This window comes from Bubalus bubalis, chromosome 14 (genome assembly GCF_019923935.1).
Source record: "Bubalus bubalis isolate 160015118507 breed Murrah chromosome 14, NDDB_SH_1, whole genome shotgun sequence".
Taxonomy (NCBI): domain Eukaryota; kingdom Metazoa; phylum Chordata; class Mammalia; order Artiodactyla; family Bovidae; genus Bubalus; species Bubalus bubalis.
In genome coordinates this window covers 35618258-35642982 of record NC_059170.1, presented here as the reverse complement: position 1 = coordinate 35642982, position 24725 = coordinate 35618258, and the positions used below count along the sequence as shown (strand labels likewise).

General features: G+C 40.5%; 1 protein-coding gene across 5 annotated transcripts in view; it reads left to right on the top strand.

Annotated features, from left to right (window-relative positions):
• Positions 1-6459, top strand: part of MCM8 (minichromosome maintenance 8 homologous recombination repair factor) — a 58120-nt gene extending 51661 nt beyond the window's left edge. For 3 of the 5 annotated variants that reach the window (XM_044927908.1, XM_006047739.3, XM_025264034.2), the window contains exons 18-19: positions 1293-1482; positions 2181-2450. In XM_044927908.1, the coding sequence (XP_044783843.1) occupies positions 1293-1482; positions 2181-2273 (283 nt within the window). In that variant the 3' untranslated portion in view covers positions 2274-2450. Of the gene's footprint in view, positions 1-907; positions 1483-2180; positions 2451-6440 lie in introns of those variants that run through there. The other 2 variants (XM_044927911.1, XM_044927909.1) reach the window with 2 other exon arrangements.
• Positions 6460-24725: the final 18266 nt, after the last annotated feature.

Sequence of the window (24725 nt, the reverse complement as noted above, 5' to 3'; positions counted from 1 at the left end):
AAATATAGTTAAGGTAAATACTAGCTATTATAATTGACATAGTAGCCTAAAGCATTTGTGACGACTGTTCGATGAGAAATAAGAATAAGGTAAATTATATGGTATGGGCTTCCCTGGTGGCTTAGTGGTAAAAAATCCACCTGCCAACGAAGGGAAGATCTCCTGGAGAAGGAAATGCCAACTCCAGTATTCTTTCCTGGGAAATCTCATGTACAGAGGAGCCTGTACATGAGGCTCCCCTGGCGGGCTGCCGTCCATGGGGTCGCAAAAGAGTGGGACATGACTTAGTGATTAAACAACAACAACAAATAATAAAGTAGTTAATTATTTTAAAAAATGCTCTATTTCTAGGGAATACAGATATTCATCTAATTGCTTGATTAGTTACTGCAGTCTTATTTGGATGACTCATTCCTGTATGTACAGCTTATTCTGTTTCATGTGGGCTCTTATCTATTCAGGGAACAAAATGAAGCTGTGTTTTTAATAACCCTTTAAACTCATTCCTATGAGCTCCTTAAGGGCAGGAATTGCACCTGTTTTGTTCTACCATGGGAAGCCTACTGTCTAGTGACCAATTTATATTTGATTAATTAACTCATTAAATAACATCTTTGCCTCTGAGCCTGGCTGTGAGATTATATATAAGCCGAGAATTAAGGCAGGCAATCAGCAACAGGGCTGGACTAGAGAGGATGGCTAATCTCTAACTGGTACTTTCAGACTTCTGGCTAAAATTCACTGTGAATTATGTATTTCTTTGCCTGATGATATTGTGAAAATAAGAAGAAAGCAGCAAGAGCTGGAGAAATAGGTGTATCCTTTAATATCTAACCATCATTACTGCAACTCAGCAGAACCTTTCTACTTCATTCCCAGAGTATTTCTAACACATTTTATTTGCCAGATGCTGCCCTAGGAGCTGGTTAGACATCTTTACCAAGGAAAGCCTAAATTTAGTATGTTTAGAATTTCTTTTTTTCATGAATCAAAGAGAATGTTCCAAGTATTTATATTGTAGCCTGTCAACTTTGTATTTTTATGCAAAAATTCATTTGTATTTCTCTTTCTAAATATAGGGAGTTTCTTAAAAAGTGGTAGCTATGTCCAAAATATTTTTATCCCCAACCAGTCCATACATAGTTAATTCACAATCACCACTCAGTAAATACATGTTTAAATCTTTGTTACCTGAGCCTCAGGGCTACTTCCACATTTTTCTTTTTATAACTTGGACAAAAATGTCTATAGCTGAAACACACTGGGTAACTGTTTTTCTTTCCTTCCATAAGCATGTTAGGAACTTACTCTGATGAATTTGGGAACCTAGATTTTGAACGATCCCAGCATGGTTCTGGAATGAGCAACAGGTCAGCAGCAAAAAGATTTATTTCTGCTCTCAACAATATTGCTGAAAGAACTTACAATAATTTATTTCAGTTTCATCAACTTCAACAGATTGCCAAAGAGTTAAACATTCAGGTATGATAAAATAAATAATTAGTAAATCTTTTTATAATAATTTCAGGAGGGCTTTATTAGTATAGAAGAACTTTTAAATGTCAAAAGATTTAGACTAAAATCATGGAATAGGCTGTTTTGGTGTATTTAAAACAAACGCTTGTTTTATTTAAGATATAAAATTCGTTGCTCAGAGCTTTAAAAAAAGTTTTTATCTAAAATTCAAACTTCTTTTCAAAAGAGTTTTCAACATCTTGATGGGAGAAACATCATAGCAAGTTTCCATGTTATTCTGACAGTCTCTGGGCAAGTCATCTTACACATCATTGAACCTCAGTTTTCTCATTTGTTAAATGGACATGATTCCACTTGATCTAACTACTTAAAAGTCTTCGTGAAAATGGGTATAATAGCACTTTAAACATGTAAAACAGTTTATATGGAAAATTGCTCATTCAATTTCAAAAGTTAGTCTAGTTTTTATTTTGAAGCTAAGCTAAAACAAATATAAAAGATTCTATGCATACTGGAGTTATTTTTGATTAGCTAGGTGTTATAGAATCCAAGGTTCGTATGTAGGCAGCTTTCTCTGTAAGAAGTACAAATAATTTAATTTGCCCCCAAAACTTGACAACTGTATATTACTGTTTGAGAGATTAATTTTAAAAATCACATTTTTTGCATATTATTTAACAGGCTCTTTTATTATTTTCTACTAGGTTGCTGATTTTGAAAATTTTATTGGATCACTAAATGACCAAGGTTATCTCTTGAAAAAAGGCCCAAAGGTTTACCAACTTCAAACTATGTAAAAGGACTACCAAGCCAGGCTGTCCTGGGTTTGTTATGAAGAATATGCAAAAAAAACTGTTCTCTGAAAATGACATCCCAAATGTAATAGGAAAAGAGAGTTGAACTAATTTAAGAAGTGATAAAATCATGTGTTAATTTTTTACTTCTCCAGAAGACTAAAAATATTTTACATTTTATCTAAATGATGTAATTAGAAGTTATTTATAGTTTTGTTTTTGATCTTTATTCTTATAATTATTTCATGGTTGTGCATATCAAATGTCCATCTGGGTAAACAGTCACAGGGTTACATTTAAGTATTTAAATAGTTCTGACACACAAAATTAAGCATCTTATAGAAACTTTCAATTCCCCCAAATTTTGGAAATATTTTATATTGACTTTTTAAATTTTTAATTTTTTTTCTTTATTCTTTTTTATTAGCTGTGCTGTGCAGCTCACAGGATCTTAGTTCACTGACCAGGGATTGAACCTGGACCCTTGGCAGTGAAAGCATGGAGTCCTAACTATTTGGACTGCCAGGGAATTCCCTTAGCTTTATTTACTGACTTTGATTTATAACATGATATAAGCTTCATGTGTAATTAGACTTCTGTATATACTATTTCCTGCTCACCTAAAGTCTAGTGTCCACCCATATATTGACATATTAAGCTTAACATTATAGCTAATGAAAAAAATTTAAATAGCTGTGCAAGACTATAGCAGCCTCTGTTCCACTCTTCCACATGCCCCAATTTTCTGTTCAGTCTCAACTGTTCTCCCATTTACCTCCATTTTTCTAAAGGACATGCTCCTAATGCTAATTCTTTTTTTTTCTTAAAGTATACTTGATTTATAATGCTGTATTAGTTCCAGGTGTACAGCAAAATGATTTGGTTATGCATATATATGTGTATATTATATTATTTTTTCTATTTTCCATTATAGTGTATTATAACATATTGAATATAGTTCCCTATGCTATACAGTAAATTCTTGCTATCTATAGTAATGCTCATTCTTGAATTTTCAGTTTCAAAAATTATACTTTTTACCTACCTCAGAATGTAAGAGTGTAGTTCTTTTAAACCCTTCTATGTATATACATACATATATACTTCCCCATTTATTTCCAGTTTAGTTATATATCATAATTTTTAGTTAAATCTAGTGAAAAGGCTGGCTTAAAACTCAACATTCAAAAAACTAAGATCATGGCATCTGGTCCTGTCACTTCATGGCAAATAGATGGGGAAACAATGCAAACAGTGACAGACTTTATTTTCTTGGGCTCCAAGATCACTGCAGATGGTGACTGCAGCCATAAAATTAAAAGGTGCTTGCTCCTTGAAAGAAAAGCTATGACCAACCTAGACAGCACATTAAAAAGCATTGACATTACTTTGCCAACAAAGGTCCATCTAGTCAAAGCTATGGTTTTTCCTGTAGTCATATATGGATGTGAGAGTTGGACTATAAAGAAAGCTGAGTACTGAAGAATTGATGCTTTTAAATTGTGGTGTTGGAGAAGACTCTAGAGAATCCTTGGACTACAAGGAGATTAAACTGGTGATTTTGGAAATCAGTCCTGAATATTCATTGGAAGGACTGATGCTGAAGCTGAAGCTCCAATACTTTGGCCACTTGATGCGAAGAACTGACTCATTGGAAAAGACCTTGATGCTGGGAAAGATTGAAAGCAGGAGGAGAAGGGGACAACAGAGGATGAGATGGTTAGATGGCATCACTGACTTGATGGACATGAGTTTGAGCAAGCTCCAGGAGTTGGTGATGGACAGGGTGGCCTGGTGTGCTGCAGTCCATGGGGTCGCAAAGAGTTTGACACAACTGAACAACTGAACTGAACATAGTCTTAATGTCACTGTGTCTATTGAATATTATTCATCTCCTTCCTTGTATACTTTTTTCCCCTTAAAATTAATAATTTTGTTTTTCAACTACTTAGCTTTCTATGTACCGACCACTAATTTGAACCCAAGGCTCCAATACAAGTCAGATAAGCCAAAAAACCTATTTTAACTGGAGACTTCTCCTGGAATTCTCTGGCCCTTTCCAATCTGAACTACACATCTGTCTGAGACTTCTCATTTTCTCTCCCATTTTCTGGCTCCTCTTTCTCATTTTACTCCCTCATTTTGGTGGAATCCATTTTCTAGTAGCTTCCTGAGGAAGAGTTTATGAGATACATTCTACCCTTATTCCTGGACTGACATAGAATTTTAGTTTGGAAATCATCTTCACTCAGAATTTTAGATATTGCTCTATTGCTTTTACTTTTCAGTGTTGCTGTTTGGAATTTCCAAAGCCATTTTTATTTTTGGCATGTGACCTTTATTTCCTCTTGACAAGCTATTTGTATCTTCCCTTTTGCCATGGTGTTCTGACATTTCTTATAGTGTTTAGTAACCTGCTGGTTTCTAATGCCAGAAATGTTGGAGTTATCTTAATTTTCTCTTATCCCCTAATCAGTCCATCAACAAATCCTCTTAGCACTATCTTTAGAACACTATCTATCTGAAACCTGATTACTTTTCATTACTTCCAGTTCCATATTCTGGCTCAATTAATCATCTTTTATCCAGCTTCACAAGGACAAAGACTGTTTTATTCACCACTATGGCCCTAGCATGTAAAACAGATTTTGACTATATACCCCTGTGAGGTAAACACACATAAAGTGGGTTCAGTTCAGTTCTGTCACTCAGTTGTGCCTGACTCTGCAACCCCATGGACTGCATCACACCAGGTTTCCCTGTCCATCACCGACTCCCAGAGCTTGCTCAAATTCATGTCCATTGAGTCAGTGATGTCCATTGAGTCAGTGATGCCATCCAACCATCTCATCTTCTGTTGTCCCCTTCTCCTCCTGCCTTCAATCTTTCCCAGCATCATGGTCTTTTCCAATGAGTCAGTTCTTTACATCAGGTGGCCAGAGTATTGGAGATTCAGCTTCAGCCTCAGTCCTTCCAGTGAATATAAAGTGGTGATTATACCATTTATAAATGAGGACACAGAGTGTTATATAACCAGAGTACTTAAGCAACTTGACTTAAGAATATAGAAAAAGGGTTTCCCTGACCACTCAGTGGTAAGGAATCCATCTGCCAATGCAAGAGACATGGGTTCAATCCCTGATCTGGGAAGATCCCACATGCTGCAGAACAGGTAAGTTCAAGTGCCACAATTATTGAAACTGCTCTAGAGCCAGGGTGCCACAGCTACTGAAGCCTGTAGGCCCTAGAGCCCGTGCTCTGCAACAAGAGAAGCCACCTCAATTAGAAGCCCACACACCACAACTAGAAAGTAGCCTCCGCTTGCAGCAACCCAGGCAACAATGAGGACCCAGCACAGCCAAAAATATTTTTAAAAAGAATATAGAAAAAGAACAAGAGAATAAAAGGTGTTTCTAGTAACAAGGAGGCATTCTCCTTCATTTCTCCCTGGGAGGTTGCTCAAAAGCAATGAGGAAACTGAAGAACGAAAGTAATAGTCCATCTTCTATGAACTAGGAAACAACTGAGACCCCCCAAACCCCAACACTAGGAAGAACTGCAAAAAGTTTCCAGGCAGCCTTGCATGAGGGAGGCAGAGATAATGCCTATGACTGAAGATTTCTCAAGGAAGCAATAAAGTATCTCAAAGTGTACTTTGCACACCTATTGGAGCAAAAAGTAAAACTACCATTGCAATAGTGTGAACAGAGTGTACAGATGACAGCAGCAGTTTCTCTGGTCCTAGCTGAAGTATAAGAAGTAAAGGGAGAGGTTAAATGAGAAGTCATATAGATAAGCCACTTTGAAGGAGAAAACAAATCTGGCTGTCAAATTTCTTCAAAGCAACACTCATCACTGAAGCATGTAGAGTAATACCTACACATCTTTTTAACAAAGAATTTTATACCCAGATATTTTGGCCAAGTTTCTTAGTTGGAAATCTGGAGTCAATTTTTTTCTGTAAAAGACCAGATTGGAAAAATTTTAGGCTTTCTGGGCCATATAACCCCTGTCACAACTATTCAACTGTGCCATTTTAACACTCAAATGAGTGTAGCTGTGTGCCAAAAAAACTTTACTAATAGACACTGAAATTTGAATTTCATAAAATTTTCATGTGTCTAGAATGCTAAATACTCTTAATGTTTTCCATCCATTGAACAATAACAGGTAGTGGGTCAGATTTGGCCCATGAACTGTGGTTTGCACACTATTGGATAGAAAAAGAAACTGACGCTTGGATAAGCAGAAAAAGGAGGGTTTTGAAAGAATTTTGGTTAGTGGTCAGAACTGTTGAAAGGCTGAAGGATAAGCTTCAAGGAGCAATTTCTAAAACTGTTCTGAAGAGGAAGCTGCTACCACTCCACTGCCACACAAGGCATGAGAGGAAGGTGCTGTTGCCTCCATGTCCCATGGATGCCACTTCTGTACCAGGAACACAAGGAACCCACTGCCTCTGCAGAAAGTTGGAAGAATGGCCCCACTCACACCAAAACAGCAAGAAAGGATTCTTCATGGGGCCTCCTTAAATTGCCAAACCCAAAAAAACAAATCTCATCCAGAAATGCCTGACTGGATGGATGGCATTTGGTATAACCTAGGATGGATGCCTAGGTTATACGCCCCTTACCTAGAATGCTGAGGAGTTTTCTGGGTTCTAGGTGAGAAGGCAGCACCAGTAAAGCCAGCCTTTTTCCTATATGTTGAGAGTTCAAGTGGTACTGGGTTGCCAGACAATTATCATTCATGTATAAATGCTAATGATAATCCACCTGCCAATGCAGGAGACACAAGACCCTTGGGTTCAATCTCTGGGTTGGGAAGATCCCCTGGAGTAGGAAATGGCAGACCCACTCCAGTATTCTTGCCTGGAAAATTCCATAGGCAGAGGAGCCTGGTGGGCTACAGTCTATGGGGCCACAAAGTCAGCCACCACTGATGTTATTTGCCCCTCAAAAAACTTCCTAACTAAAGCCAACAGATACTTCCTAACTAAGAATTTAAAGTGTGAACCATTCTTGGAGAATCCTTTAAAATACAACTTCCAATAGATTAAATGAATGGAAATTTAAAACCAAAAAAAAAAAAAAAGGCAATTATTAAGTTCTGACTTTAAGAAAGGAAGGTAGATAGTGATGTAAATATGTATGTGTAGGATAGAGGGTTAAAAGGTATTAATAGTATAAAAGCACATTTTACAAAAGTTAGCGCAGACAACATCAATGAAATAAAGTGACAGATATGAGAGGGAAGAGGAAATATATTACATACATAGTACACACATACACTATGCTGCTGCTAAGTCACTTCAGTCGTGTCCAACTCTGTGTGACCCAATAGACGGCAGCCCACCAGGCTCCCCTGTCCCTGGGATTCTCCAGGCAAGAACACTGGAGTGGGTTGCCATTTCCTTCTCCAATGCATGAAAGTGAAAAGTGAAAGTGAAGTTGCTCAGTCGTGTCCAACTCTTAGCAACCCCATGGACTGCAGCCTACCAGGCTCCTCTGTCCATGGGGTTTTCCAGGCAAGAGTACTGGAAAGAGTTCTCTTCAGACTGTATAAATCTTACATACACTAGATGTTTCTATAATACATACTTGGATGAAGCACAAGCTGGAATCAAGATTGCTGGGAGAAATATCAACCTCAGCTGTGCAGATGACACCACCCTTATGGAAGAAAGTGAAGAATTAAAGAGCCTCTTGATGAAACTCAAAGATGACAGTGAAAAAGTTGGCTTAAAGCTCAACATTCAAAAAACTAAGATCATGGCATCCGGTCCCATCACTTCATGGCAAATAGATGAGGAAACAGTGAAAACAGTGGCAGACTTTAGTTGGGGGGGCTCCAAAATCACTGCATATGATGACTACAACCATGAAATTAAAAGACACTTACTCTTTGGAAGGAAAGTTATGACCACCCTAGACAGCATATTAAAAAGCATTGGCATTACTTTGCCAACAAATGTCCATCTAGTGAAGGCTATTGTTTTTCCAGTGGTCATGTATGGATGTGAGAGTTGGACTATAAAGAAAGCTGAGCACCAAAGAATTGATGCTTTTGAACTGTGGTGTTGGAGAAGACTCTTGAGAGTCCCTTGGACTGCAAGGAGATCCAACCAGTCCATCCTAAAGGAGATCAATCCTGAGTGTTCATTGGAAGGACTAATGTTGAAGCTGAAACTCCAACACTTTGGCCACTGGATGTGAAGAGCTGACTCATTTGAAAAGACCCTGATGCTGGGAAAGATTGAAGGCAGGAGGAGAAGGGTACAACAGAGGATGAGATGATTAGATGGCATCACTGACTCAATGGATATGAGTTTGGGTAAACTCCAGGAGTTGGTGATGGACAGGGAGGCCTGGTGTGCTGCGGTCCATGGGGTCGCAAAGAGTCGGACATGACAGCACTGAAATCAACTGATGTAGTGTAAATATACCATGTTAATATACATTGTTCAAAGGGGAAAACAATAGATGTTGTTTTAAAAGTCAAATGATAAAATTATTTTAGATGATTTTTCATCTGATTTTTCATGCTATGCTAAGTCACTTCAGTCGTGTCCGACTCTGTGCGACCCTAGAGATGGGAGCCCACCAGGCTCCCCCGTCCCTGGGATTCTCCAGGCAAGAACACTGGAGTGGGTTGCCATTTCCTTCTCCAAAGCATGAAAGTGAAAAGGGAAAGTGAAGTCGCTTAGTCGTGTCCGACTCCTAGCGACCCCATGGACTGCAGCCTACCAGGCTCCTCCATCCATAGGATTTTCCAGGCAAGAGTACTGGAGTGGGGTGCCATTGCCTTCTCTGATTTTTCATAATTAGATGAAATTATAGAAAAAAGATGATACAATCTAAATTATCAGAAAAAACTCTTACTGTGTTTCTTAAATCCTCTGTTGTCTATTTGGCATCAATTATTCACAAGGCCAAACTAATGTCCAAAGCTGTTTACATCTCTCCTGGGATCTGGCTTTCTCTGATTATGAATCCTCCAACCGCAAGTCCCAATAACTGTGTTTCACTTCCTGCTCAATATAGGATGTCCTCACCTAACCACTTCCCACCACCACAGCAATAAACACCTAGGATTTCCCTTTGTTCCCGCCCCCTGACCAGCCTTGATGATTCACTCTGTGGCCCTTTGTGGTGTGGTACTGCCCTTTTCTCTTGGGAAATATAAGTAATAAATTCTTTCAAAGGCAGTTGTCTCATGTCTGTCAACTTATTCCTGTTTAAAATAAATCCCAGGCACAAATTTTAGAAACATACAAAGCAAAACAAGAAAACATGTTGTGGATTTTAGGACTAAGAAAAAAGCCTATCATATTCATGACAGAAGTAAACCTAAACCCAAATATGTCAAATCAATAAATGCAAATGGGCTAAACTCACCTATTGAAACAAAAGTCTTTCAGATGGGATAACAAGCACTTGGATGCAAGTTATACCTAAAACAAAGTCACTTACACAAAGTTGAAAATAAAAGTATGGACAAAGATATACCAGAAAAATACAAAAAGAAAGCAAGGGTGTCATCTTAATATAAAAGGAGATGAAAAGGCAAAGCTCTATTAAAGGAAAATATAAGTCTAGGCAGAGCAATTCATAATAATAATAATTATGGATATGTGCCAAATAGCCATAAGAAGCAGAAGCTACAAGAGATACTAGGAAATGAAGAAACCCATTAGTAAGAGATTCTGGTTTGCTTCTCTCAGTTCATGGTAGCCAAGTGGACAAATATTAAGAATAAGCAGACAAACTCTAATAACACCACATACAAAAATAAACTCAAAAAGGATTAAAGATGTAAAGATAAGACCAGAAACCTCCTAGAAGGAAACACAGGCAGTTCATTTGGACATAAATCATAGCAGTATTATTTTTCTGACATGTTTCCTAAAGCAAAGGAGATAAAAACTCAAATGATTGGGTTGGCCAAAAAATTCCTTTGGTTTTTTAAAAGAATAAAAGACACATTTTTCATTTTCACCAAGAACTTGATTCAACAAAATATTCACTTTTTTTAACTTAAATTTCTTTTTTTCTTGTTGCTGTTTTAAACTTCTTATTGGGGTATACTGCTTTATTGACTATGCCAAAGCCTTTGGGCTGTGTGGATCACAATAAACTGTGGAAAATTCAGAAACAGATGGGAATACCAGACCACCTGACCTGCCTCTTGAGAAATTTGTATGAAGGTCAGGAAGCAACAGTTAGAACTGGACATGGAACAACAGACTGGCTCCAAATAGGAAAAGGAGTACGTCAAGGCTGTATATTGTCACCCTGTTTATTTAACTTCTATGCAGAGTACATCATGAGAAACGCTGGGCTGGAAGAAGCACAAGCTGGAATCAAGACTGCTGGGAGAAATATCAATAACCTCAGATATGCAGATGACACCACCCTTATGGCAGAAAGTGAAGAGGAACTCAAAAGCCTCTTGATGAAAGTGGAGAGTGAAAAAGTTGGCTTCAAGCTCAACATTCAGAAAATGAAGATCATGGCATCTGGTCCCATCACTTCATGGGAAATAGATGGGGAAACAGTGGAAACAGTGTCAGACTTTATTTTTTGGGGCTCCAAAATCCCTGCAGATGGTGACTGCAGTCATGAAATTAAAAGACGCTTACTCCTTGGAAGGAAAGTTATGACCAACCTAGATAGCATATTCAAAAGCAGAGACATTACTTTGCCAACAAAGGTCCATCTAGTCAAGGCTATGGTTTTTCCAGTGGTCATTACGGATGTGAGAGTTGGACTGTGAAGAAAGCTGAGCGCTGAAGAATTGATGCTTTTGAACTGTGGTGTTGGAGAAGACTCTTGAGAGTCCCTTGGACTGCAAGGAGATCCAACCAGTCCATCCGAAAGGAGATCAGCCCTGGGATTTCTTTGGAAGGAATGATGCTAAAGCTGAAACTCCAGTACTTTGGCCACCTCATGCGAAGAGTTGACTCATTGGAAAACACTCTGATGCTGGGAGGGATTGGGGGCAGGAGCAAAAGGGGACGACAGAGGATGAGATGGCTGCATGGCATCACCAACTCTATGGACGTGAGTCTGAGTGAACTCCGGGAGTTATTGATGGACAGGGAGGCCTGGGGTGCTGCGATTCATGAGGTTGCAAAGAGTCACATGACTGAGCAACTGAACTGAACTGATAGGCAATTAACAAACAATGTGATAGTTTCAGGTGAACAGTGAAGGGACTTAGCCATGCTTCATTTTTTCAACTTAAATTTTTACTTTTATGTGTATTCACAGTTTTGTTCCACTACCTTCTGCCATTTTTCATAGAAGACTCCTTTCCAATAGCACTTTGGATGAAGACCAACCTTTGATGTGGTTGGTGGTGGTTCATTTCATTTGCCCCATGGTCTCTACCATTCCACATTATTGTACAGAACCACTTTTTCATCACCTGTCACAATTTGTTTTAAAAATGGAACATTTTCGTTATGTTCAAGTAGACAATCACATGCAGAAATACGGTCAAGAAAGGTTTTTGGTTTTGTTTTTTTTTTTTTTTGCTTAACTTCAGTGGAATCCAAATATCAAAGTAATTTAATAACCAAGCTGGTGCAAATGATTTTCCTTGCTTGATCTGGTTATTTTGAGTATGTCACCCCTCTCTCACATGGTACAACGCTGACTGTTCTCAACAATGTTAATGTCTCAATTTGATTGCTATCAACTTCAACTGGTCTACCTAACTGTGGCACACAATCCAGCAAATCTCCAGCATGAAATTTTGCAAACCACTTTGGACATGTTCAGTCAATCACAAGACTTTCTCCGTACACTGCAAAGATCTTTTTTTGTATTTCAGTTGCATTTTTATCTTTCTCGAAATAATAAAACATAATATGCTGAAAATGTTGCTTTCTTCTTCCCTCTTCCACATTAAAATGTCTACACAAAAATCCACCATTTTTTAAAAAAAACCTGCACCCTGATATGACAGCTGTCACAATACAGTCTAACAAAATTGTTTTGAATGAAGTTAAAGAGAACTAAGCACTACTAGAGCCATCTTACAGGAAAAAAATGAACAAACCTTTTGGCCAGCCCAATACTAAAGGGGACCTAATTAAACTTAAAAACTTCTGTGCAGCAAAGGAAACCATCGACAAAACAGAAAGACAATGTACTGAATGGAAGAAAATATTTGCAAATGATATGACTGATAGGGATTAGTGTCCAACATATAGAAACAACACATACAACCCAACATCACAAACACAATCCAATTAAAAAATGGGACTAAGACATGACAGTTTTCCAAGAAGGACACACAGACGGCCAACAGGGACACGAAAGAATGTTCAACATTGCTAATGATTAGAGAAATGCAAGTTGTAGAATCACAGTGATATATCACCTCACACCTGTCAGAAATGCTACCATCAAAAAACACAACAAATGCTGGCAAGGAAGAGAACCCTCGTACTCTGCTCAGGGGGAATGTAAATTGGTGCAGCCACCACGGAAAACAGTATGGAAGTGTCTCAAAAAACTACCACATAACCCAGCAATTTCAATCCTGGGTGTGGGAATTTATATACATATATAAAGTAAAGTAAGGTCGCTCAGTCATGCCCGACTCTTTGCGACCCCATGGACTGTAGCCCACCAGGCTCCTCTGTCCATGGGATTCTCCAGGCAAGAATACTGGAGTGGGTTTCCATTTCCTTCTCCAGGGGAACTTCCCGACCCAGGGATTGAACCCAGGTCTCCTGCATTGCAGGCAGATGCTTTAACCTCCGAGCCACCAGGGAAGACTCAGTTATTTATATATATATATATATATATATATATATATATATATGCACACATATATACAACACACACACATATATATATAAATGCCCCACTAATTCAAATACACACTAATTCAAATACCCCAATACATACACACACACTGGAATACTACTTAGCCATAAAAAGAATGAAATTTTGCCATTTGTAACAACATGGATGGATTTCAAGAATATTAAGTAATCAGAGAAAGTGAAATAGTGTATGTCACATATATGTAGAATATAAAAAATGAAATGTGGCCACAACAAAAAGGAAGATATTAAAAAAACTAATGGTTACCAGTGAGGAGGGGGAAGATAGAGTTAGGGAACTAAGAGGTACAAACTCTTATGCATAAAATAAATAAGCCTCAAGGATGTATTGTACAACATAGGGAATACAACCAATATTTTGTAGTACTTGTAAATGGAATATAACCTTTAAAAATTGTGAATCACTATGTGTACACCTGTAACTCATGTAATATTGTATGTCAAGTATACATTTTTTTTAATGAAAAAATAAGGAAGAAATGAGTAACATAATTATTGAGGTGAATCCAACTGATAAATATCAAAATCTGCACCCTGGAGACAGAGTATACCTTCTTTTCAAATATGCACAGAAGTTGCAAATAAACCTTAAATTCTAAAAAGTAAAAATATTAGCCAATAATCTCTCATCACAAAGCAATAAAGCCATAAATTTTAAATTAATATGTAAATAGCTCTTATGTCTAGAATCAAAACAAAAAATTTGATATATTACTGATGAGCTAACACTAGTCCTGGGAAATTCAGAACATCATTGTAGATTACAGTTGGACGGAGGGTGGGGTGGAGCTATGGGAATCAGGTAACAAATGAAGTTAGGCCTAAATCCATCTTACACTGGTGTTGCCAAAATCTTGCCTCTCTGTGCACCAATGCCAAAATGAAATATGGAGACACAGTTATGGAGGAGAAAGAGCGGCTTTATTGCTTTGCCAGGCAAAGCGGGAACAGTAGGCTGGCATCTCAGGAACTGTGCCCTGTTTCCCTGGTGAATAGAGAGAGGTGATATAGTCAGGCAGGGGTATAGGCTTCCCAGGTGGCTCAGTGGTAAAGAATCCACCTGCCAATGCAGGAGACACAGGAGACATGGGTTTGATCCCTGGGTAGGGAAGATCCCAGAGGAGGAAATGGCATCTCACTCCAGTATTCTTGCTGGAAAATCCCATGGACAGAGGAGCCTGGCGAGCTACAGTCCATGGGGTTGCAAAGAGTCAGACTCGACTTAGCAACTAAAGAACAACAACAATGAAGTCTCCACTAAAGACCAAAAGGAGAGGGTTGGGGAGCTTCTGGGGTGGTGAACATGGGGAGATTTTTGGGCAATAGTGTGGAAGCTCCACATCCTTCCACCGTAACTTGCCCTATGCATCTCGTCCACCTGGCTGTCCCTGAGTTACATCCTTTTACAATAAATAACTATTCCAGTGAGTAAATGGGTTTCTGAAGTTCTGTGAGGTCCCCTAGCAAATTACTGAAATCCACCGAGGGAATTTGTGGGAATCTCTGATGTACAGCCAATTAGAAGCACAGATAACCTGGGTTTGGGATCTGCATTTGAAGTGGAGGGCAGTTTTACAGGACTGAGCCCTTCACATGTAGAATCTGATACTATCTTCATGTTGATAGTGTCAGAACTGAGTCAAATTGTAGGACATCTAGCTCGTGTCCAGAGATTTGCTTGGTGGTTTGGGAAAATTCCACCCCACACACTGGAATTGGGTCCAGGACCCAAATAGGCTCAGAGCAAGAGAACGCTCTCTAGTTGGTCCAGGCTGCAGTGCAGACATCTTTGTGATGTTGCTGCCCTAAGTTTGTGTGTCAGATTACTTTACAGAGGCTGGTCTAGGCAGGTCCTCATAGACCAATCATGACACAGGCTTCCTAGATTGGCATAAAGCCAGGTACTCTTCAGCAAATAACTATACCTCCTTTTCAGAAACAGCTCCAGGCTTTCTACTGAGCCTTCATCTACTGGCCACAGGACGCTAAGAGGTCTTCTCTGATCCATAAGTCATAACATTGAGTGGGTGTGGCTGCACCCATCATAAAGTGATATGGAAGAACAGGCCCAAGTTGGTCCCAAAGGCCCAGTATATTTTCAGAAATGTGACTTGCAGTCCCAGTGTGTCTGATCCTGTCATAATGCCCTCTCCTTCCGTATCTGGGGCCTTATGTAGGAGTTAGCTGACTGAGAGGGAAACAATTTGAGCCTGGCTTACAGATGGCTCTGCATTAAGTGTGGCACTAGCCAAAAGCGATCTGCTGGCATATTAGGGAATCTAAGGAGAATGCAGTGCTCTGAAGGACACTGAAAAAACAATTTTTTCCCAGTGGGTACAACTGCAAGCATACATCATATGGATTAGCCAGTCAGGACAGATAAGAAACAAGCTGGTCACACCTGCACTTAACTCACACTCTAATTTCAACTACTGTTCTCATCTCCCTCACGCTCTCTGCTTTAGTCACACTGGTCTCCTTGCTGGTCCTTGTACAAACCAGGCACATTCTTACCAAAGAGCCTTTGCATATGCTGTTTCTTCAATCTGATATGCTTTTCAACCAGAGGGCCACATGGGTTGTCCCCTCAATTCCTTTGGGTCATTATTCAAATATTACCTTCTTAGTGACATCTTCCCTGGACATTCTGTATAGAATTGCACTCCCCTCAACCCTTTCTTCCTTCTGTGTTGACAATCTAATATACTACATAGTTTATTCATCTTGTTTATGTCTATTTCTTTATCCCACTAGAATGTAAGTCCCATGGGGACAGGGACTTTAAACTATTATCTTCACTTTTAAGCTGTCTGTTCCTATAACAGTATCTGCATTGACAGGCACTCAGTAAATACTTGCTCAATGCATGAAAGTCAGTCAGGGGAAGAAGCTCGTGAAAAAGCTTCTCAGAATGTACTCCTGAGTTTAAGAACACCTGTATCCTCATGAATGTGCACCAACAGAGCTTCACAGCTAAACGGATGTCAGCTAGTCTCTTCCTCTAGCCATATGTGACCAGGGGTTGCAGTTAGGCATCTGGTCAACAACATGAGTATCCCTTTAACAAAACTGACCTAGACTTCACCATTGCTGAGGGTCTAACTTGACAGCAGAGCTGCTCATCTGAGACAACACAGCACCAAATTTCAGGGGGATGAGCTTACCACTTGGTGACAGATCAGTTACACTGGACCCCAAAAGGGTAGCAATTTGTTCTCTCTGGAAGTAAGATGAGAGCTTATTTTGGATAGGTCTCTTCTTGATGCCTTACTTCTTTCAGCAATGCCATATGTGACGTTACTGAACTTATTTACCACCAGGATATCCCACATATTATTTCTCACGAAGGAAGTCATTTTACGACTGAAAGAGTAAGGCAATGGGCTGAAGTTCATAGCTACTGTTTTTACCATGTACCCCATCATCTAAGAGCACCTGGTCTTAGCAAACACTGGGGTGAAAAATGGAAAATCTGCTATGCTGCCAGCTAGTTGATCATATCTAGCAAGTCTGGGTACTGTCCTACAGGATAAATTGTCTTCTCCAGGCCAGTGGCTTCTTTATGGTGCAGTTTCTCCCACATCCAGAATACATGCATTTAGGAACCAAGGTTAATCTAGGAAGATGAACTCCCCAGGTAGGTAGATGTTCAATATGCTACTGGGGAAGAGTGGAGAAATAGCTCCAGAAAGAGAGCTGGGCCAAAGCAGAAACATTGTGGATGTGTCTGGTGGTGAAAATAAAGTCCAGTGATATAAAGATTACTGCATAGGAACTTGGAGTGTTAGGTCCATAAATCAAGGTAAATTGGAGGTGGTCAAGTGGGAGACGGCAAGAGTGAACACTGACATCTTAGGACTCAATGAACTAAAATGGACAGGAATGGGTGAACAATTCAGACGACCATTATATCTACTACTGTGGGCAAGAATCCCTTAGAAGAAATAGAGTAGCCCTCATAGTCAACAAAAGAATCTGAAATGCAATAATGGGGTACAATCTCAAAAACTAAGAATGATCTCAGTTAGTTTCCAAGGCAAATCATTCAGTATCAAAGTAGTTCAAGTCTCTGTCCCAACCACTAATGCCAAAGAACCTGAATGGTTCTATGAAGACCTACAAGACCTTCTGGAACTAACACCAAAAAAGGATGTCCTTTTCATCATAGGGGACTGGAATGCAAAAGTGGGAAGTCAAGAGATGCCTGTAGTAACAGGCAAGTTTGGCCTTGGAGTACAGAATGAAGCAGGGCAAAGGCTAACAGAGTGTTGCCAAGAGAACATACTGGTCACAGCAAACACCCTCTTGCAACAATGTAAGAGATGACTCTACACGGGGACATCACTAGATGGTCAACACTGAAATCAGATTGGTTATATTCTTTGCAGCCAAAGATGGAGAAGCTCTATACAGTCAGCAAAAACAAGATTGAGAGCTGACTGTGGCTCAGATATGAACTCCTTGCAAAATTCAGACTTAAATTGAAGAAGGTAAGGAAACCCACTAGGCCATTCAGGTCTGACCTAAATCAAATCCCTTATGATTCTAGAGTGGAGGTGACAAATTCAAGGGATTAGATCTGGTAGACAGAGTGTCTGAAGAACTATGCACAGAGGTTCATAACATTGTACAGGAGGTGGTGACCAGAACTATCCAAAGAAAAAGAAAGGCAAAAAGGCAAAGTGGTAGTCTGAGGGGCCTTACAAATAGCTGACAAGAGAGACCAAAGGCAAAGGAGAAAGGCAAAAATATATCCAACTGAATGCAGAGTTCCAGAGACATAAGAAGGCCTTCTTAAATGAACAATGAAAAGAAATAGAAACAACAACAACAACAACAACAGAATGGGAAAGACTGGAGATCTTTTCAAGAAAATTGGAGACACCAAGGGAATATTTCATGTACAGATGTGCACAGTCAAGGACAGGATGGTAAGGATCTAAGAGAAGCAGAAGAGATTAAGAACACATGGGAAGAAGACACAGAAGAATTATATAAAAAAGGTCTTAATGACATGGATAACCACGATGGTTTGGTCACCCAACTAGAGTCAGAGATCCTGGAGTGTGAAGGCAAGTGGGCCTTGTGGTCAGTCACTTCAGTCATGTCTGACTCCCTGCGACCCCATGGATTATGGCCCACCAGGCTCCTCTGTCCATGGGATTCTCCAGGCAAGAATACTGGAGGGGGTTGCCATTTCCTTCTCCAGTGATAAAGTATGAAGTGAGTGAAGTGAGGTTGCTCAGTCGTGTCCAACTCTTTGCGACCTCATGGACTGTAGCCTACCAGGCTCCTCTGTCCATGGGATTTTCCAGGCAAGAGTACTGGAGTGGGTTGCCATTTCCTTCTCCAAAGTGGGCCTTAGGAAGCATTACTATGAACAAAGCTAGTGGAGGTGATGAAATTCTAGCTGAGTTATTTCAAATCCTAAAAGATGATGCTGGTAAAGTGTAGCACTCAATATGTCAGCAAATTTGGAAAACTCAGCAGTGGCCACAGGACTGGAAAAGGTCAGTTTTCATTCCAATCCCAAAGAAGGGCAATACCAAAGAATGTTCACACTAGTGTACATCTGTAGTCATTTCACATGTTAGCAAGGTAATGCTCAAGATCTTTCAAGCTAGGCTTCAGCAGTATGTGGACCAAGAACTTACAGGTGTACAAGCTGGGTTTCAAAGAGGCAGAGGAACCAGAGATCAAATTGCCAACATGCATAGGATCATGGAGAAAGCAAGGGAATTCCAGAAAAATATCTACTTTTCATTCACTGACTGTGCTAAAGCCTTTGACTGTGTGGGTCACAACAAACTGTTAAACATTCATAAAGAGATGGAATACCAGACCACCTTACCTGTCTCCTGAGAAACCTGTATGCAGGTCAAGAAGCAACAGTTACAACCAGTCATGGAACAACAAACTGGCTCAAAACTGGGAAAGGAGTATGTTAAGGCTACACTTTGTCACCTTGCTTATTTAACTTATATGCAGAATACATCATGTGAAATGCTGGGCTGGATGAAGCTCAAGCTGGAATCAAGATTGCTGGGAGAAATATCAACAACTTCACATATGCCCAGATGATACCACTCTAATGGCAGAAAGCGAAGAGGAACTAAAAAGCCTCTCAATGAGGGTGAAATAGCAGAGTGAAAAAGCTGGCTTAAAATTCAACATTCAGACAACTAAGATCATGGCGACTGGTTCCATCACTTCATGGCAAACAGAAGGGGAAAAAGTAGAAGCAGAGACAGATTTTATTTCCTCGGGCTCCAAAATCATTGCAGATGGTGACTGCAGCCATGAAATTCAAAGACGCTTGCTTCTTGGAAGGAAAGCTATGACCAACCTAGACAGCATATTAAAAAGCAGAGACACCACTTTGCCTACAAAGGTCCATATACTCTAAGCTATGGTTTTTCCACTAGTCATGTATGGATGTGAGATTTGGACCATAAAGAAGGCTGAGCACCCAAGAATTGACGCTTTTGAATTGTGGTGCTGGAAAAGATTCTTGAGAGTCCCTTGGACTGCAAAGAGATCAAACCAGTCAATCCTAAAGGAAATCAACCCTGAACATTCATTGGGAGGACTGATGCTGAAGCTGCAATACTTGGCCACTGATGGGAAGAGCCAACTCATTGGAAAAGACCCTGATTCTGGGAAAGATTGAGGGTAGAAGGAGAAGGGGGCAACAGAGGATGAAATGGATGGATAGCATCACACAATGGACATGATTTGGAGCAAACTCTAAGAGACAGTGAAGGACAAGGGAAGCCTGGCGTAATGCAGTCCATGGGGTTGCAGAGAGTCAGACACAGCTTAGTGACTACACAGCAACAACAATTTTACAAATAGGCCTCCCTGGTGGCTCAGTGGTAAAGAATTCAACCTGTCAATGGAGGAGACTTGGATTCCATCCCTGAGTCAGGAAGATCCCCTGGAAAAGGAAACCCACTCCAGCATTGTTGCCTGGAAAATCCCATGGATAGAGGAGCCCGACAGGCTACAGTCCATGGGGTCACTAAAGAGTTGGACATGACTTAGCAAGTAAACAACAACAACAAATCTTACAAATATCTCCTGGAATGGCTAGCCTCGGGGAAGGTATGTATTAATTTCTTCTCTCCTGTAGCCATTCACATTAGAACAAGGTCCTGAATAAGGCATTTTGGTTTAACATTCAAGCAGAGGGCAGGGTTCCCCAAGTTGACCATTATGTGCGGACAGTATCCTTTTAGTAAACAAAAGCAATGAGGAGGAAAGGTTAAAGTTAAAAAACAGATCCAACATAGAGTCAGTTCTTCTCTGTAACCATTTCCCACTGTCAATGACCATTTCACAATCTTGTGGAGAAAGGAGCAATGACTGTTCTAATTGTTTCCTGTTGCGTCTTGCCATATGGATCTCTCTGGGCATGTCTGCCATCAGTGCCAATGTTACAAATATTGCTTCTTGGACTACCCTGGTGGTGCAGTGGAGAGTAATCTGTCTGCCAGTACAGGGAACATGGGTTGAATCCCTGGTCCAGGAAGATTCCACATGCTGTGAAGCAAGTAAGCCTATATGCCACAACTACTGAGCCTTTGTGCCACAACAAGAGGAACCACCATGATGAGAAGCCCTTGCACTGCAATGAAGACCCAGTGCAGCCAAAAAAAAAAAAAGCAAATGTTGTTTGTTTTATGCGTATATGGGAAGTGTCTCATTTACACCTGCAGAATTAAAAAATATTTACAACTTAAGAGTTATATTTTATTTGGCAGGAATTTTGAGAACTTCAAACCTGGGAGGCGGCACATCAGTTTAAGCAATTTAGCACTTTTCTATGTAAAGGAGAGTGGAAAAGTTGGCTGCCGGGGACAAGCCCCAGCTGATCCAGGGTATTCGAAGGAGAGAAGGCGTAGGCGAGGGTCAGGAAACAACTGCTTAATTACACTTTAATTAAGGATACAAAGAGTAATAGAATAAGGATAGCTCAGTGAGGAAATTCAGTGGAGAAAAGCGGCTGAAATAAGGATAGCTCAGTAGGAAAATTCAGTGGAGAAAAGAGGCTGAATAAAATTCCAAAGCAGGGTATTAATGTCACCTACGAAGGCCGCAGGCGTCCTCCCGTTCTCCCGAAGGAGAGGAGACACTAAGGCCTCCCCGGTCGGATCTTAGAAGCCCAGGCAAAATTAGTAGGCTTGACGAGCTTCCCCGCCTCAGAGGAAAGATTCAGCCAGAAGGTGAAAGAAAGAACGACATGGGGAGACCAAATTTCAGTGAACAAAAAAAGGGGCGTACTTTATTTTCCAAAATAGTTCTATACCTTAAGTTGTGCATAAAGGATAATGGGGGAAGGGGTGGAGTCATGCAAGGACAGCAGTTCCTGGTTCTAATTGAAGCCAGGCTTTCAAACTTATCATATGCAAAAGTTCAGGTGATTTACATCATCTTCTGGCCCGGAGGCCTGTTAACATTTTAAGAAACTTATTTTTCTCTAAAGGTGATTATTCCAAAGTCAGGCACCAGCCTCCAAAAAGGCATTGGACAAAGCTGCATTTTACATTTCTATACACCCATTATATCAATCAATACACTGCCAAGGACACAGTAGGTAAGGAGTATGGAGACTTAGCAGCAAACATTGGCTCAACAAGTGAAAAAACCCTTCACCAATACAATTTCTAATCAATCTTTTAACTACTCAAAGGAATCTGTGTTAGACAGTTTAGAACATCTCATGCCTCTCACAGTTGGGAGATCACATGTGGCCGGAAAAACCTATTCAGGCAGGCTAGAGGATTTCCAAAGGAGTTTGTAGGTTGAAACACTGTCACACCCAGGAATTGTTAACTGGAGCTGTAAGCTAACTCTTTTTTTTCAGAGAGAGGTAGTGGGGGACAGCCCCCATAAAGTCAGAGGTGTAGGTGAAAGCAAAAAGCAGAAAGTAGGCAGACTCTGGTTTGGGAGGTAGATGCTCGAGAATTTCCAGGGGGACTCCTGAGGCTCGATCCCACCTTTGCGTATGCCGAGCCTCCTTCCTCATGACCTTTGTCATGGGTGGAGCTCCTCACGCTGGCTCCCAGCAGTGATAGAATTCCAGTTGAGCTATTCCAGATCCTGAAAGATGATGCTGTGGAAAGTGCTGCACTCAATATGCAATATGCACTCAATATGCAATATGCCAGCTCCCGGCAGTTGGCTTAAAGCTCAACATTCAGAAAACGAAGATCATGCCATCTGGTCCCATCACTTCATAGGAAATAGATGGGGAAACAGTGGAAAGTGTCAGACTTTATTTTGGGGGGCTCCAAAATCACTGCAGATGGTGACTGCAGCCATGAAATTAAAAGACGCTTACTCCTTGGAAGAAAAGTTATGATCAACCTAGATAGCATATTGAAAAGCAGAAACATTACTTTGCCAACAAAGATCCATCTAGTCAAGGCTATGGTTTTTCCTGTGGTCGTGTATGGATGTGAGAGTTGGACTGTGAAGAAAGCTGAGTGCCGAAGAATTGATGCTTTTGAACTGTGGTGTTGGAGAAGACTCTTGAGAGTCCCTTGGACTGCAAGCAGATCCAACCAGTCCATTCTGAAGGAGATCAACCCTGGGATTTCTTTGGAAGGAATGATGCTAAAGCTGAAACTCCAGTCCTTTGGCCACCTCATGCGAAGAGTTGACTCATTGGAAAAGACTCTGATGCTGGGAGGGATTGGGGGCAGGAGGAGAAGGGGACGACAGAGTATGAGATGGCTGGATGGCATCACTGATGGACGTGAGTCTGAGTGAACTCCAGGAGTTGGTGATGGACAGGGAGGCCTGGCGTGCTGCGATTCATGGGGTCGCAAAGAGTCGGACGTGACTGAGCGACTGAACTGAACTGAACTAGGGACTAAACAACAACAAACAAGATTAGATAAGAAAAGGATTAGATAAGATCAGATAGACTGATAGTACTGTATAGAGGTTACCTGGTGGCTCAGAGGTTAGAGTGTCTGCCTGGAATGTGGGAGAAAGGGGTTCGATCCCTGGATCGAGAAGATCCCCTGGAGAAGGAAATGGCAACCCACTCCAGTACTCTTGCCTGGAGAATCCCATGGAGGGAGGAGCCTGGTAGGCTACAGTCCATGGCATCGAAAAGAGTCGGACACGACTGAGCGACTTCACTTCACTGCATAGAGGTTGAATAGTGAAGTTTTTTGACCCCATAGACTGTAGCCTACCATGCTCCTCCATCCATGGGATTTTCCAGGCAAGAGTACTGGAGTGGGTTGCCATTTCCTTCTCCAAGAGGTTGAATAATTAAACATTAAACTAGAATTCAGAAAAGTGAGATGAGATAAACATCAAAAGGAGTAGAAATAAAACCTATCAGAGCAAGAAAGGGAAAAATATATATATAAAGAGAAAAGCAAGTAAAATCATGTTTGGGACTTCCTTGATGGTCCAGTGGTTAAGAATCCGCCTTGCAATGCAGGGGCTATGGATGGGTTAGAACCCTGGTAGGGGAACTAAGATCCCACATGCTCTGAACAACTAAGTCTGCGCCTTCTGGAGTCTGTCACAGGACACAACTGGAGTCGCTGGGTGGCAGTGAAAGATCCCACAAAACCAAAGAAGATCCCACATGCCATAATTAAGACTCAGCGCACGCACACACACACACACACACACACACACACACACAAAGATCATGTTCTCATGGCAACTACTAGAGGCAGAAACAGTGGGACTGAACTTCATGGAGCACAGAGAAGAAAAAAATCTCCAGACAACTAGAAAGTCTCCTAAACAAGGACAAGGCGTAAAACGTAAAGGCAATTCACCCATTGGAAAGGATAGGAGACTGAAATACTGCCCACTCCCCCTTGACAGGATTATCCAGAAAGTCTATATATGGTATTTGATTCTAATTCCATTGTTTTTTAATGATCCTTTTTACATTTCTAGTAGATACATTTTCATTTTTTCTCTCAGTATCAGCATTTCAATACCTGTGTAAGAAGCTGAAGATTTCTTTTGATAAATACTCAGATCTACAATGACGTTCAAATTCCTAGAAGTGTTAGTCACTCAGTCGTGCCCAACCCTTTGGGACCCCGTGGACTGCAGCCCACCAGGCTCCTCTGTCCATGGGATTTTCCCAGAATACTGGAGTGGGTTGCCATTTCCTTCTCCAGGGGATCTTCCCCACCCAGGGATCGAACCCAGCACTGCAGGCAGATTCTTTACCGACTGAGCTATGAGTGAAGCCCCTAAAATTCCTAAGCCACTCTGAACTAAGTTTAAGATGAACTCCAATGTGGGTCTGTCATCACAGAGCGGAAGGGAATGGTTCAGAGGCCACAACCACCATTCAAATTCACTGTGACATAGAACTCAACAAGAAGACAGTCCTGTAACACTGCAATATTAATAAATACCAATAATATAATAATATATCAATAATCAGTATAATGTATAATTTCTATATTAACTAGTAATGCCATCTTAAAGTTGCTGAATTAAACAGGATGATGCACTCTAGCTTGGCTACAATACTTTTTTTCAGGAAACGATTGCTATTATTGACAATTTCTAATACCCGTATCTTTGGCATATGGAAAGTTCAA